We start from the raw sequence: 14,785 nt of genomic DNA on the forward strand, positions 1-14,785 counted from the left end.
TTCATGGCCGCTGGAGGCTTGTAGCTAGGAGCATGAGGATTTTGCTCTGTGGTGCAGGCTCGCTTGTGAGATCCATTCCTAAGATTTTGACCTTATAGCGCGTTGGGGGTTTTGTAGAATTACTGACAGAGCGAGCGGACAGAACAACGAGTCGTGGTGCGAGCTGCGCCAACCTAAAGCTCTAGCTTCACAGCTTTGCTCATTGTGTGTATGTGTGTACACTGCAGTTCACTTGCGACGAGGTATGGCAGATGGTTGACCGGCGTAGTCACACTCAAGTTCGTCGACTGACAAGTACATGGCGAGGGCCGGCGTGAAGTAATTGCTGGGATATATGTGAAAGTGCGTCGGCTGAGTTGCTGTGGGTGCTCGCAGCATTCCAGCCATCGTCAAGAACCACGAACCCGCCGCAGTTACCCGGCTGTCCCCGCTGATGGCCTGACGCTGACCTGACCAGTCCCAACCAACGTACATGGCCATTCAGCGCAAGCGTGTATCAGCACTAGCGGTATCAATCTACGTGCTGCCGTGCATACTGTCTTCGAGGCCGTATGGCGGAGGCGGGCGGCCACGAATGGCTCAGGGCCAATGCGCCAATGTACTGCAAGATGTAGCGTGCATTCACCAGGGCTTGTCGTGCAGGGGCGTGCAATAGGCGGGTTCTATATAAGCCGGTATTAGCTGGCGCCAGGTGGAGCCTTAAAGCTCCCTGCCCCGCCAATTGGTATGCGCGGACCCAACCTGACCTTGTGTAGCAAGACCGCCGCAAAAGGACTTGATGACGAGCTGGGGCCACCCTTAAGGGTATGTGGGACTTACGCACCGTCAGGCCTTCCTCCCACACCTTGACACACCCGAGCCAGAATTGGTGCATGCGCCTAAGAATCCCGGGGGAAGCCGCATAGCATAAAACAAACAGGAGCCCAAGACGCAAAGCCAAACGCAAGGGGCAGTCAGACAAGCAAAAGCAGGCATGCTGGAGGCGGCGTATTACCGTATTGGCATTACAACCTAACAACAAGAAAAGAGGGGCAAGAGCTGCAGTAGTGATACACTGTTGTAACTGGCGGCGCTATGGAAAGTGAAGGCGTCAGGGGACACGAGCTCAGGGAGTGTCGGGCGAAAAGTACGGGGGCGGCGAGAGCGGCGAGAGCGAGAGCGGCAGAAGGAGAAGGGGGAAGAGGAAGCAGCGGCGGCGGCGAGGCGAGGGGCGAGGCGAGAGCAGCAGGCGGGGGACGCGGGAGCACTGCAGCAGTGGGAGGCGGGGGCGGCAGTCAGGCAGATGCAGAAGGAGGCGGCGGCGGCAGCAAGGCTAAAGGTGACGGAGGCGATGGCAGCCATATGGCAGAAGCGGCAGATGATGGAGGCGATGGCATGGTGGGCAGGGCAGAAGTGCAGTGAAGGCAGGCCGTGGGGTGTCAGGGTTTGGGAAGGGGTTCATTTGCCCTGCACGCAAATCGCGTATTGTCATTTGTAATTGGGTGAACCATATAGCAATCGTATCGTCGCAAAGAGAAGCCAACAAGCTTAGCGCGTTTGCAAAAACTCATCGCTAGAGAGGCTTCTACTTCCAGACTTCGCGATGGATCCCCCGCCTCCGCCAGATGCGGACTTTATGGATGAAGATATGGAACTACAGCTAGCTCTGGCGCTGTCACTTCAGGCGAGGCCATCCGAGCGGGAGATCCTGGCACCCAGAGACGAATTTGTGTGCTGCTTGTTGTGTATAGCATGTGATGTCATATAGCGCTGCGATGGCTGCGTCGCATTGCGGAGACCTAGGCTGACACGCTCGTGCGTGCCTTACGAAGTGACCTCTGGACCAGCGCCCCGTTACCTTGCCTGCATTGCTTGTGCCTCCAACAGGAGACGACGGCAGCGGACATAACACCTCAGGCAGCCGCTGCACCCGCGCCGGCTGCGGCACCAGCTGCAGCAGGACCGGCAACCGCTGCACCAGCGGCTGCACCCGCGCTCGCACCCACGGCTGCACCCGCGCCTGCACCCGCACCAGCCGCCGCGCTGGCCCCGCCCGGCGGCCTCGCGGACCTGGCCGCACTTCTATCGCAGGGGTTGCAAGGTGCGGGCATAAGTGCTGACGGCGGGACTTGGCGTGGAATGCGGTACGTTCATCACACGCTGACGCCTGTCTTGCTGCCTGTCTGCCGGCGTGCCCCAACAGCTGCTGCACAAGCCCCGCCCGCGCCTGCGCCCGTCGCGCCGCCGCCACCGGCGGCATGGCCACCGGTGGCACCAGTGGCTATGCCGCCGGCGCCCGCACAGGCAGCGGGCGCTGGCGGTGGTGGTGACGTGCTGGCGTCCCTATTACAGCAGTTCTTCTCTGGACAGGCCGGACCACCGGCGCCGGCGCAGCAGCCGCATCACCAGCAACAGCAGCAACAGCAAGCACCGCCGGTAAGAACGCTGAGGAGATGAGGCAGCTTCGCGTCAGGCCATATTGCAAGCCAAGCTCTGATGTGCAAACTTTTGCGATGACTGAATGTTCCGTCCCGCAGGGAGGAGACCTGTTCTCAGCACTGGCTGCTGCGCTGGGCGGGGCCGGCATGATGCCGCCCGGCGGCATGGCGCCGCCCGCTGCCGCGCCAGCGGCGGCCCCCCGCACCGGGGGCAGCCGCGCGGCGACGGCGCGGGCACAGGCGGCAACGGCGCCCACCGCTGCGCCGCTGCCCGGCTGGGCGGCCCGGCTCAAGGCCTGGAGCAGCGCTGCCCCGGGCACGCCGGGCGCGGCCGCCACCAGTGTGACTCTGGCGGGTGCGGAGCAACTGGCGGCTGTGTGCAAGCACGTGGGGGAGGCGCTGCAGGTGCGGGGGGTAGTACCGGGGGGATGACTCCGTGTGCGGGAGCGGGAGCCGGGGATGTGGGACGAGGAGGGTCGGGCTGGCGCCAGCAGGATTGCGTGTCAACGACACGCGTTCCATACCCACTACCTGTTCGGGAGGACCGTTGGCGGCGGCGGTGTCCACCACCCCCAACACTGTCCCCTCCATCGTGCATGGGCGGCTGCCCCCGCAGGTCAAGGTGGTCACGGACAGCGCCGCAATCGGCACCGGCACCCTGTTCCTGCGCACCGGCAGGTGAGCAGCGGCGCTGGCATGGCTTGTGTCAGGGGCTGCGCAGGCATGCATGTGGGTCGAGTTTTTCCCACTGTCGCACCTCCCGGCCCCCTTGCTCCTACCTCACTGCTCCCCTTGTCCCCGCCGCCTCCCGACAGCGGCGGCCGGGAGCTGACCGCGGACTCGCTGAAGGGGCTGGTCAACAGCGCGCTGTCGCAGCGGAGGGTGCCGCCCAGGGACCGACTGCAGGTCAGCACGGGCGGCCGTGTGTGGGCGCGTGGGTGTAGGGGCACGGTGTAGGGGGCATGACATGCATGTGCAGCGCATGCAAAGGAAAGAGCCGGTCAGCGACCATATGTCCACATGTACAGTAACTCCGGCGTTCGACCAGCCATGCACTTCTGCTCTGCCACTGCAAACTGTTTGCCGTCTGCTTGGGGTATGGGCATCAGCTGCACCCTACGGGACCTCGCCAACCTGTCTAAACCCTGTCCCATCACACGTCCACATGTATGTAAGCCACCTTTTGCGCGTGTCGAGCAACCGGTGCAAAGAACGCTGCTCTTACACTGCTTCCTGTTCACCTTTCCCGCGTTGCCCCACGGCCCGCGTTGCCGCACCGCCCCCAGGCGCTGCACCGCGCGCACGACGCGCTGCCCTCCGCCTCTGGTCTGCCGGGTGGCGGCGAGGGCGGGCTGGGCGCGGCCCTGGACATGTTTGTGGGCGTGTTGGCGCGGGAGGCGCTGGGGCTGCTGCGGGAGGACGGCGCTGACCTGTACTTTGACACGGGGGCGCACACCTCCGCCTTCGTGGACGCGTTGGTGAGCAGGTCTTGCGCACGGGGAGCGGGCTGGGTACGTGGAGGGATGCGCTGTAGTGGGGAAGCACGTACGGGGTTGCGCAGGGCTTGGAGGTGTGCGCAGGCATGGATGGCGCGGGCATGGATGGCGTGGCAAGATGCGGTACCGTAGTGTGGATGTGGGTTGGGCGCCGTACGGCTTCGCTCGACCTGCCTTGCTTCCGCCCTCTCCCCATGCCCCAGGCCGGCGGCCCCGCCACCATGTGTGAGCCGTTCTTGGACTCGCTGATGGACAGCAGCAGCGGCGCCGCCGCCGCCGCCGCCGCAGGCGGCAGTGCGGGCAGCGGCGCAGGCGGCGGCGAGGTGTGGCGGCGGCTGATGCGCGATGCGCTGCGCTCCGCCTTCGCGGGTCCGGGCAAGGCGCTGGGTGACGCCACAGGGCTGGAGCGGCCGCTGGTGGTGCTGGACCGCGTCACATGCACGCCGCGGCTGCAGCAGTGCTTGGTGAGCTGGGCAGGGCTGGGCGGGGTGGGGTGGAGGTGGGGTGGAGGTGGGATGGAATGGGGTGGGGTGGGGTTCCCAACGGCTCGCTTAGCCCGACGCACCGCGCGCACACACCACCACATCACCCTCTCCCACGGCCCCTTCCTTTCCCCCTTCTCCCCCCCTCCTTTGCCGCGTTCTCCATGAACGGCAACACCCCTCCTCCTCCTCCAGGCGTCGCTGCTGCTTGCTGACGTGGAGCTGGTGGCTCGCAGCAGGCCCGCCACCGCGGCCCGGGAGCTGGAGAAGAGCAGTGTGCTAGGGCCGCTGTTCGGCATCAGCTCATTCCCAGTGGGCCAGGTGCGCCGCGGGCGCGTGCTGCTCAAAGCACCAGGGGTTTCTGGGGCGTCTAGCGTTTGTCGGCCTGCCGCGTGCGTCCAGCAGCTACCCCACAATCCCCAGCTGGCAACTCTCCCTGCCAAACTATCCCGTACTGCACGCCCTCCCACAACGCCCGCCTGCCTGTACAATTCTTCACCCCAGTCTTCCATGTGCGGCTACCCCCACCCGTTACTAGGACTGGTAAGAACAACCCCCGCCACCATCACACGCGCCCCCAGGATGCACTGTACCACTGGAAGGTGACCAGCGCCGCGCGGCAGGCCTTCCTGGAGACGCGCGGCTACCCCAAGAACCACGGCGCCGGCCAGACCTGCCGCACCGTCATCCAGGCGCTCATGGCGCGGGTGCAGGACGGAGCGGGCAACATCATGCTCCGCCTCAGCCGCGTCAAGGTGAGGTGACGGCGTGGCGGCGTGCGTGCGCGGCGTCCTCTGATTGCATAGTGCAGAGCCCACGCGTTCGGTTTCCGTGGCGCCGGCCACACCCTCCGTTTGCCAAATGCCGGCTGCGCCGGTTAAGCCTCCGTTCCACCTGCGACGCCCGCACCCCGCCCATGACGCCTTTGACGCCTGCATTTCATCCAGGACGGCGGGCTGTGTCGCGAGGCGATGCTGAGCTGGGTGTCGGCTGTGGCCCGCGCCAACCTGGGCCGCCTGGCGTTCGGCGAGAGCACCGACATGCGCAACCAGCAGGACCTGGCAGACTTCCTGGCGGGTGGGTGGAGAGGGGAAAGCTTGAAAGGGGGGTACATACGGTAGAGCCCAGAACCGGTTAGTCAATACGGTAATCGAATCGGTGTTGAACTCACGTGAGCTCCATATGGACGCCAGACAAACGCCGCGGCGCTGCAGCTGCCCTGCCCTGAGCAGTTGCCCCTTCCACTAGCCATGACGTAAGCCTGGCTGCCACTGACCCTAGCAGCAGCAGCGGCCCTTCCACTGGCCCCCTGCAGTCTTGACTCCACCCCCGCCCTCTGCCCTCGTGACGCAGGCGGCAGCGACGGCTTCCTGCTCAACGTGACTGGCGGCTGCCTGCGCCTGGCGCAGCCCTTCGTGTCCGGCTGGCTGGACCTGTACCGCGAGGGACACGACCCCGTGGCGGCCTGTCTGGCGGCCGCCGCCGCAGGCGCCCCCGCGCCCGCTGCCCCCCGCTGGACGGACCTGCTGGACAAGCACCTGCGGCCCGAGTACTACGTGACGCAGAAGCACCGGCTGGGCGACCTGAGCGGCGTGTTCAACGCCACGGGCTCGCGCGGCGCGGGCGGCTACACGGCGGACGACGACCCGCCCACCGCCGCGCCGCCGCTGCTGCTGGCGGTGAGGCTGGGGCGGCACTGCGTTGTGAGGGTGCTCCGAGGGGGCGTGAGCAGCAGGGCAGCAGCCAGGAGCAGAGGCTGGCTAGGCGGTGTAGGCCGGCTACAGGTGTAGGGCAGGCCTGACTTGTGTGTGGTGTTGACGTTCAGTTGTCAGGACGTCCACCTGCCCATCTGCCCGCCTGCACGCACGCACGCCCACCGTGCTTACTGGCTGCCACTCGGGCCCCCTCACGCCGCCGCACCCCTTCCCCCCAGGGCGACTCCCCTGACAGCGGCCCCAGCTTCATCGCTGACGTGTTCTTCCTGACGCAGCTGATGCTGCACGTCGGGCCCATGCCCACAGTGTACCGGTGAGGACGGGGCAACAGGGGCTGGACAGCCATGTATGCGGGGGGGCTGGGGGCTGGGGATTCGTGCGCTGTGATGCGCTTCTTCCAAGCCCGCAGGGACTACCGGCACGCCCTTTCTCCACACACACCTCTCCCCTGCGCCGCTCCCACCCGCTCACCCGCAGCAAGCGCGCGCTGATGCACCGCTTCCGCGAGCGCTACCAGCGCGAGATGACGGGCGGCGCCGCCGCCGCCAACGGCGAGGACGGCGGCGAGGGCACCAGCCCCGAGGAGCTGGCGGCGCGCGGCGGCGCGGGCGGCCGCGACCCCTGGTCCAACCCGCTGGCCACCGAGCTGCAGCTGCTGGAGGACTGCGGCGAGGGGCACCTGGGCGAGCCGCTGTTCGCGGACAACCTCACCGCCTTCGCAGTGCTGGAGGTGAGCAAGCGTGTGCGGGTGCTTTGGTACTGCGGTGTGTGCTGGCTCGGCCACCGGAGCTACAACCCTGCCCCACGCCTCCCTCCGCCTCCAACCTTCCCCTCCAGCCTTCTCCTCGCGCTCTATCACCGCAAGCCCACCTACCCACCACGTCCTCCTTCCTCCTGGGACCTATTCCGTTGGGCTCGGGCACATTACCTCCCCACTTCCCCACCTGCCCACCACTTCCTCCCCACCTCCCCACCACTTGCTCCCCACCTCCCCACCTCTCCACACGCAGCTGGACTGGATGGCCTGGCTGGCGCGCGGCGGCGCCGGCCCCGCCGCCGCCGCCCTGGCGCTGGTGCCCGAGTACGCGCTGGGCGACGCGCTGGACTGGCTGACTGCGGTGCTGTACGCGGGGCGGGCGGACCTGGTGGCCAGCAAGCCCATCGCCGTCATCATGCGCGCAGTGGTGAGGACCTGGGCGGGGAGTTACATTCATGATTATTTAAGAAGGGCAGGGGGGGTGCCCGGCAGGGTACAGGGGCTAGGGCTGGAAAGGAGCTGGTGTAGAGTTTGGTGCTCCATGAAAGAACGGGTTGGGGTCCATGTTTGCGCCGATCGACTTGGTGTAACCCCTCGCCTTCCCAGTTTACCTACCCGCTCACCTCCTCACCTACCCGCTCAACCTCCCCAGTGCACCCTGTACCGCTTTTCCAACCATCTTTGCAACTACCCCCCCCCACCACCACCACCACCATCCACACACACACACACACACACACACACACACACGCACACACGCACACACACACACGCACCCAACACACCTGCCCCTGCCTGCAGGTGAGCCTGCTCAACGCCAACGACGCGGTGCGCAGCGCCATGCTGCAGAACAAGATCGTCAACCTGCTGCTCGCCATGCTGGCAAGCCAGATCCAGAACGTGCAGGTGAGGCAGGGAGCGGCGGGGGTTGTAGATACCAGCCCAACCTAAACCAAACCCAATGCAATAGAGCGAGGAGGAGAGCGAGGAGGGGGGCTGGGGGCGCGGGTGGTGCTGGGGGTCTCTGGGTGCGCTATGTGCTTGGGAGCTGGGCCCAGGGTTGCAGGGCCCAGGCGAGCCTGGAGCTGGTACCTGCGTGTGGGGGTGCGGGCCCAACATACTGTACCGGCGTACGGCATTGGTTCAGGGTGCGATCAGCACTTGTACACCTATGCCAATGACGGGGACTAATGGATCCCGGTGGGTCAGCGCTTTTCCCCGCCGCTAAAACCAGTCATGCAAAATGGAAATGGTTGCGCTTACGCCGTGCACAGCCACACCACTAGATGTTTACTGCTGCTGCCTGCCTGCCGCTGCCTGCTGCCGCTTCTTGCCGCAGGCTCGTGAGGCGCGCGGCCTGGCCCTGGCCCCGGACCGCATGTCCACCGGCGAGAGGGCGCTGGTGGGCGCGGTGCTGGGCGCGCCCGTCACACAGGTGGGGCGGCCGGTGGGGCATCCAGGAGGGGCGGTGGCGGTGGTGGCGGTAGCGGTGATTGCGGTGGCGGTGAAGGAAAGAGGCAGGGTGCTAATTACAGGTGCTAGTATAGCTGAGGGTGCAGCGGGTCCCACACGTTTCAGTTGACCGTCCCAACCTGCTCAGCCTTACCCTTCTCGCCCCTCGCGCCCCTCTCGCCCCATGCTATGTAACAGCGCGACCTGGTTCCGGCGCTGCTGCGCGCGCACGTGAACGCGGAACTGGTGGTGGGTCTGGACGTGGACAAGGACTCGTACGACAAGTACGGCATGAGGAACAACATCGGTGAGGGGCGGGGCGCGAGGGGACTCCTGGGAGGGACAGGTGTGGGTGGTGTGGGTGACAGTGGGTGGGTGAGCGGGGCGGCGGTGTTGCGCAGGGTGTGCGCAAAGACAGCACGACAGGTCACAGGGGTGGAGGTGACTCGGGGAGCACTTCCCATGTATAGCTATTCACTGTACGGTGGACAACGCCTTCCCGTCCAAGTAGCCATGCCTGGCATCCCCCGCAAAACACCCACCCACACACACCCACAAACACACTCCACACACACCCCCAACAGACAAGATCCTGGAGGAGTTGATCAAGGACGCCGCCCTCAAGCGCTGCCTCACAGACCTGGCGGCGGCGGGGCCGGCAGCAGCCGACGGCGCCGGCCCCAGCACCAGCAGCGCCGCCGCCCCGCCTGCCGCCGCCGCCGCGCCGGGCGTGGAGCCGGGTCTGTTCGCGGACTACGCCTCCGGAATAGTCAACACCGTGATGCACTACTTCAAGGCAGGTGGCGCGGCCTGGAATAGGGTCAAAGCGCTTCCTCACTTGTGTCCCGCCCACTTTCACCTAAACCTTACCCATACGTGATCATCAACAGCATGATCAACACACACCCACACAAAACAGGACGGCCTGGACCGACTGGCGGACATCTACGCCATCGAGCGCTCCAAGGCCAATGCGGCGGCCTGGGCGGCGCTGCCGGCGCAGGAGCGCCAGCGCAAGGAGGACTTCTACCGCGGGCAGCAGCGGGCGGCGCGCGGCTTCCTGCACATGGGCGTGGTCAACCTCAAATGGCTCAACACGCTCACGGGTGGGTGCCGCACGAGCAGGGGGTGTGAGCGGGGTTGAGGTTGGGGTCGGGGGTGGGGTAGTCATGTTTGCAAAGCCAGACTAACGGGGTCAATGCAAAGGGGACCGGGGGGCTGCTGTTGTAGTGGTGGATGCGGGTGCGTGGCGCCTGCTGCCCGGTCCGCTGCGCTCTGAGTTACGGCTCCGGGCCTCCACGCGCTCAAGTCCTGCAGGGAGACCTAGCACTCTGCCCCCACTCTCTGTCTATCCCCCTCCTTCCCTTGCAACCACATCACACACAAACACCCTATCACTCCTCCCCGTCTACCACTTCCTTAACTACTCGAGAATGTAACTCCCCCGCTTGTGCTCTTCCGCTGCGCGCCGTGCAGCCGACCCGGCCATCGCCAGCGCCTTCCTGGTGGAGCCCCTGCGCGGCAAGGCGGCGTTCTTGGTGGTGTCCAGTCTGGAGCTGCTGCTGGGGGACGCGTGCAAGAAGCTGCAGGTGCGGGCAGGAAGGCATGGCAGGAAGGAGCAGGCAGGCAGGCAGTGGATGGTCTGAAGCACACCGGGCGTCTCACGAGCGCGTGTGTTTCCGTATGCCCAGTGCTCATGACCGTATAGCAGAGAGCGTATAAGCCTAAGTGACCCAAAGTGTCACAACGTGTCGATGTGCCGACGCCCGCCTCCAACACCCCCAAAAGCCTGCCCCGAACACTCCCGAAACTCGCACCCACACGCGAACCCGCCGGCCTTGCTCGCCGTCCCCGCCGCCGCAGGTGGCCAAGCCCGAGCAGTACGGCTTCGACCTGGACGTGCTGGTGGGCAGCGTGCTGAGCCTGGGGCTGCAGCTGGGCGCACACGACCGCTTCGTGGCGGCCGTGTCGGCGGAGCCCGACTACAGCGAGGAGGTGGGCGGGGCGGGCGCGGAGGAGGAGGGCGTGGGGGGGGGGGCGCGAGGCGGGAGGCGGGTGGGGGGCGCGGAGGCGTGGTGTATATGTTTGCAAGTTGAGCGGTGGCGGCGGGGCTGGTTAGGGAAGTAGAGGAGGATCCAGGGCGCTGGGTGCAAGACCACGCTGAGACGGAGCATGTTTAGAAGGCGAGGAAAAGCTGCTTGGCTGATGGCTTAAGACGTCCACCTCCACACCCGCTGTGTGTCCTACCCCCCCCTATCCCTGCAGATCATGAACCGCGCCCTGCAGTTCACCATCACCAAACACCAGGCGCTCAACGAGACCCGCCTCAACGCCTTCCTGGCCCGGGCGGCGGAGATCAAGGCCGCACGCGCGGCGCGTCGTCCCGGCGCCCTGGCACTGGCGGCTGCGGCGGCTGGCGACGGCTCTCCCGCGCCCGACACGCCGTCTGCGTTGGCGTCGCAGCCGCCCCTCAAACGGCGAAAGAGCATGGAGGAGGGCAGTGAAGGTGCGCGCGTTTGTGAGAACGGCATGCGTCACGCGTCACAGCTAGAAGCACAAGTCCCATGCCAAAAGTCGCTCCCATCTGAAGCTGTTAACACGTTACGTGATTGCCACCACAGGCGACGCCATGGATGTGGACGGCGCCGCTGCCGGCCCCGGACCCAGTTCCGCTGCTGCCGCCGGCTCCGGCCCGGCGCTGCAGTGCGAAGGCGTGGTGCTGCCGGGCGCCCCGGGCCTGTCGGGTAAGGCCCTGGAGGAGGCCTACGCGGCGGAGCTGGGGCCGCTGAGTGTGGCCGAGTACGACAGCACCGTGCCGGGAGGGTACTTCAAGGACGTGAGTGGCGGCTGGCGAGGATGTCCTGGGGAGGGAGGGGCGCAAGGGGGCGGTTGAGAGACACTCCTCCTTGCGCCTGCAGCTCTTGATGCACCTGTTGCTGTTTCCAAGCATCACCTGTGTAACACCCACGTGGTACGTTCCACAAATACCTCCTCCCTTCTCACTACCTGCTCCTGCCCCCTGCTCCTGATTACTCACAGATGGCCCGGCTGGCGGACCAGGACAGCGGCGCCAGTCGCAAGAAGATGCGGCAGCTGGCCAAGGAGCTGAACGACATGCAGCCCGGCGGCAAGCTGGCGCTGCCCTGCCTGGCGGACGCCGCCATCTTCCTGCGCCAGGACGAGGCGCGCACAGACAAGATGCGCGCAGTCATCACCGGGCCGCAGGTGCGCGAAGCCGGGTCGCCGCTACGCTCAATACCACGCGGGGCAGGCCAGGAATTGCCTAGTTGTTGGATGGTTGTTCAGGTGTGTGATGGTGATGTTGTACATCCAAGTCGCAACACGCCTCCACCACTCGCGCACGCCGTGTGTCGTTGTGCTCAGGGCACGCCGTACGAGGGCGGGCTGTTTGTGTTTGACATCTTCTGCCCCGCCGGCTACCCCTCCGACCCGCCGGTCATGATGGTGTACAATACGGGCGGCGGCAAGGCGCGCTACAACCCCAACCTGTACGCCGACGGCAAGGTGCGGCACAAGGGCTGCGGCAGCGGTGGCGGCATGGCTGGCTGGTTGCCGGACGCGCCTGCGCCCGTTGCTGCGGGCCGTGCGTGCATACGGTCTGCGTAAACGCCAACGCGCCAGTTTTACCCCCCAACACCAATTAATCATGACTGTAACCCCCAACACCCCACGCTAGCCAACACCCAGTGCACCCAACCCTCATTGCCGTGGTTTGCTGTGTGCCGGCTGCAGGTGTGCCTGTCACTGCTGGGCACCTACAACTCGGGCCACACCAGCGAGAAGTGGAACCCCGAGCTCAGCAGCATCTACCAGGTACGGCGCGGTGGCGCTGATCGGAGACCGACGGCCCCGGCGGCCCGCCCCATGCCCGCTTCCCTTCGTGATAGCACGATTCTGGGTTGTGCAGCCTCACTTCCTCGATGCAACTCCATCTCTCCCTCTGCCCCCTCCCTCCTCCCTGGCAGGTGCTGGTGTCCATTCAGAGCCAGATCCTGGTGGATGACCCCATGACCAACGAACCGCTCAGCGAGACCATGGCAGGCACCTCCGAGGGCGCCGCCAAGACGGCCGAGTACAACGCCCGGCTGCAGGTGGGGCGGCGCAGGCACACACGGGGCTGGTGGGCTGGTGGGCTGTGGCAGGACGTGGCCGCGTGACCGGCGCGGGACACGCGGCCGCCTGCTCATCCGTACCTCGACCTTGGCTGGGCTAAGCGCCGCCTTAACCCAGTAACTCCCACACTGTGAGCCTTGCCAACACGTCTGACCGCTGCCGTGTGTGCCCCCCTGCAGCTGATGGTGATGCGGCACGCCATGGTGGACTGCCTGCGCCACCCGCCGCCCGGCACCGCCGACCTGGTGCGGCGGCACTTCGGGCTGCTGCGCCACCGCCTGGCGGACACGGTGCGGCGCTGGGTGCGCGCGGCGCCCACCGAGGACCTGCGGACAAAGCTGGATGAGCAGGTGAGGAGGGGATGGAGCGACGGTGTGCAGGGGGTGGGGCGTTATTGTGCGTGTTTTTGTGCAGCTGAATGGGATGATTGTGCGCACCAGAGAGAGGGGGACAGCCTTGCGCTTGAGCACGGCTGACGGCAAGGTCCGTGCTTACTAGCGCGAACCAATGCCATGGCCGTGGAAGCAGCCACACTGGCGCAAGTGGGGTGCAAGTTGCATGTTGGCGCAAGTGACTTGCAAATGCCCTCTGCTTCTCATACACAGGCGACTGTCCTGCTGCGAATTCTGGCGGAGTTGTGAGATGCAGCTACTACCCACATGGACACGCGCACAGGCCAGCAGCAATGAGCAGGTAGCACACGGCGAGCTAGCCCTGTATTTTGATAAAAAGCGGCGTGTTGAAATGATGCGGGTGGGCCAGCAGTAGGAGTTGAAGGTATGGCAGTTCGCAGATTGCATTGGTTACAAGAGGGACTTGCTGACGCGAGTCACGAGCGACATCTGCTCTGGACCTCAGGGACGTGCCACCTGCATCGCCGACGACCTACTCTAGTAGTAGGCTTGCTCTCGTAAGAGCTCCATTTACCTCCGGTTCTGCTCCTAACATCGAGTGCTAGGACCCTGCTCAAGCAGCTGTTCGCAGCTGGGGGCATTGGCGTGTGGGCACGCGGGGGGAGCTTACCTACGACGAAGGGTCAGCGACATCTGGCAACATCTATCCCATCGGCAATCGGGAAGCGTCAGGTCCACTTTCCATGCAGTGATGCAGGCTATTGGTTGCAGCCAGGAGAGCGGAGCACGCAGCTGGCGTTGCTGCATGAGCCAGAAACTCCGGTCTAAGTCTGTAATGTAGGTTTGCCGGTCCTTGCCGCAAGCGGCCGCCTATGAATTCATAGCTATTGCAGGGGGGGGGGGGTAGGAAACAAAATGCCAGACCCCATGCCCCGAAATCCCCCGGGACCCCCCTTGAGGGGACGACCGACCCCCACACGGACAAAACCGTGTTGTTTAGGGGTTAAAACCCTACCATTTTATGAGAAAGTGGTGTCTATCGACTCCTCTTGACGAACACTATCACTCCGTGTCATCAGCGGTCCTGTTCTGAGACTTCGGATCCTATCCATGGGAATCCTCCCGACCCAGCCCACCCCGTGCTCAACTGTCTAACACGTGACGAATGGACAATGTGCATCGGCAGCCTTGTCGGACATAAATTCATGCGCACCAGCGCTTCAGAGCCCAGCTGTGTCAATGCGCATGTGTTGAATGTGGAGACATGTCCCGACATGTCCACACCCGGACACACAACTTACCCCTCCCACGCTTTGTTTGTGCTTATTACGTCATAATGTGCACATATGAGCCTCGTGGTGTTGCGTTTTGCCCCTAGTTGTGCTTGTGGGGCGCCTCCCGAAATCCGCCAGGATGGGCTCCCGAAACCCGGCGGACCCCCAGGGACGAGGACCGACCCCCCAACTTTGGCAGCCCAGAACTTTCCTCACCAGACACCCCCTAAAAAAACTAAAAGTACGCGCGTAATGCTCTCCTGAAGCTCTGTAATTTTGAGCATGGGGTAAGAATCTGAGCTTTCTACCCCCCCCCCTGGCTATTGTGTGCATTGGTCCACACCAGCGCCCGCGCGTCGCAGTCATAGGAATGCGGAAAGGTGTGATTCACAATGGCCGCCACAACGGCATTCCCCACCGGCAATCACGCAGAGGCGGACGAGCCCAGCTGCAACCCTTCCAAGAGTTTACGGGAGTCAGATGGCCTAGGAAGCGTCTCCCATACAAGGATTCCCCCACGGCCCACCCCGAAGGCCAAAGCGTGCCACTCTAACGTTACCTACCGTGCGAGCAGTGTGAGCCCATTTCAGTACAGGGGCACGGATTTGCTATGTGGCATGGGGGACCATTGTTAGCGAATTTGGGGGAGGGGGATTGTCTGCAACCATCGGCCATACTGGGCCACGGTAACGCCTCGAAACACGG

At 64.9% G+C, this 14,785-nt stretch overlaps 2 protein-coding genes across 2 annotated transcripts in view; one reads left to right on the top strand and one right to left on the bottom strand.

Moving 5' to 3' along the window:
• The window catches only part of CHLRE_12g510350v5 (uncharacterized protein), a 33,396-nt gene extending 33,080 nt beyond the window's left edge, over nt 1-316 (bottom strand). Inside the window, exon 1 of the mRNA XM_043068230.1 lies at nt 64-316. Coding sequence (XP_042918137.1) covers nt 64-76 — 13 coding nt within the window. The 5' untranslated portion in view covers nt 77-316. The remainder of the gene's footprint in view (nt 1-63) is intronic.
• A 1,120-nt stretch (nt 317-1,436) lies between these two features.
• On the top strand, nt 1,437-13,828 carry CHLRE_12g510300v5 (uncharacterized protein). Its single transcript, XM_043068229.1, has 30 exons — nt 1,437-1,663; nt 1,867-2,080; nt 2,183-2,415; nt 2,517-2,822; nt 3,034-3,095; nt 3,233-3,323; nt 3,704-3,895; nt 4,117-4,377; nt 4,591-4,716; nt 4,977-5,150; nt 5,343-5,472; nt 5,749-6,074; nt 6,329-6,423; nt 6,588-6,840; nt 7,121-7,294; nt 7,669-7,773; nt 8,207-8,302; nt 8,518-8,626; nt 8,904-9,115; nt 9,239-9,425; nt 9,796-9,908; nt 10,183-10,314; nt 10,585-10,825; nt 10,941-11,155; nt 11,359-11,544; nt 11,704-11,844; nt 12,073-12,153; nt 12,306-12,431; nt 12,633-12,803; nt 13,059-13,828. The coding sequence occupies exons 4-30, from the start codon at nt 2,565-2,567 to the stop codon at nt 13,092-13,094; spliced, it is 4,293 nt and encodes a 1,430-aa protein (XP_042918138.1). The 5' UTR covers nt 1,437-1,663; nt 1,867-2,080; nt 2,183-2,415; nt 2,517-2,564; the 3' UTR covers nt 13,095-13,828.
• The last annotated feature ends 957 nt before the right edge of the window (nt 13,829-14,785 follow it).

The sequence above is a fragment of the Chlamydomonas reinhardtii genome, chromosome 12, assembly GCF_000002595.2.
Source record: "Chlamydomonas reinhardtii strain CC-503 cw92 mt+ chromosome 12, whole genome shotgun sequence".
Classification (NCBI taxonomy): Eukaryota; Viridiplantae; Chlorophyta; class Chlorophyceae; order Chlamydomonadales; family Chlamydomonadaceae; genus Chlamydomonas; species Chlamydomonas reinhardtii.

Excerpts from the sequence above, each read along its gene's own strand:
- CHLRE_12g510300v5 (XM_043068229.1), top strand. The coding sequence starts at position 2,565 with ATGATGCCGCCCGGCGGCATGGCGCCGCCCGCTGCCGCGCCAGCGGCG. Across the intron at positions 5,473-5,748 it reads CCTGGCAGACTTCCTGGCGG|GCGGCAGCGACGGCTTCCTG; the intron begins GTGGGTGGAGAG and ends CTCGTGACGCAG. Across the intron at positions 8,627-8,903 it reads CGGCATGAGGAACAACATCG|ACAAGATCCTGGAGGAGTTG; the intron begins GTGAGGGGCGGG and ends CACCCCCAACAG.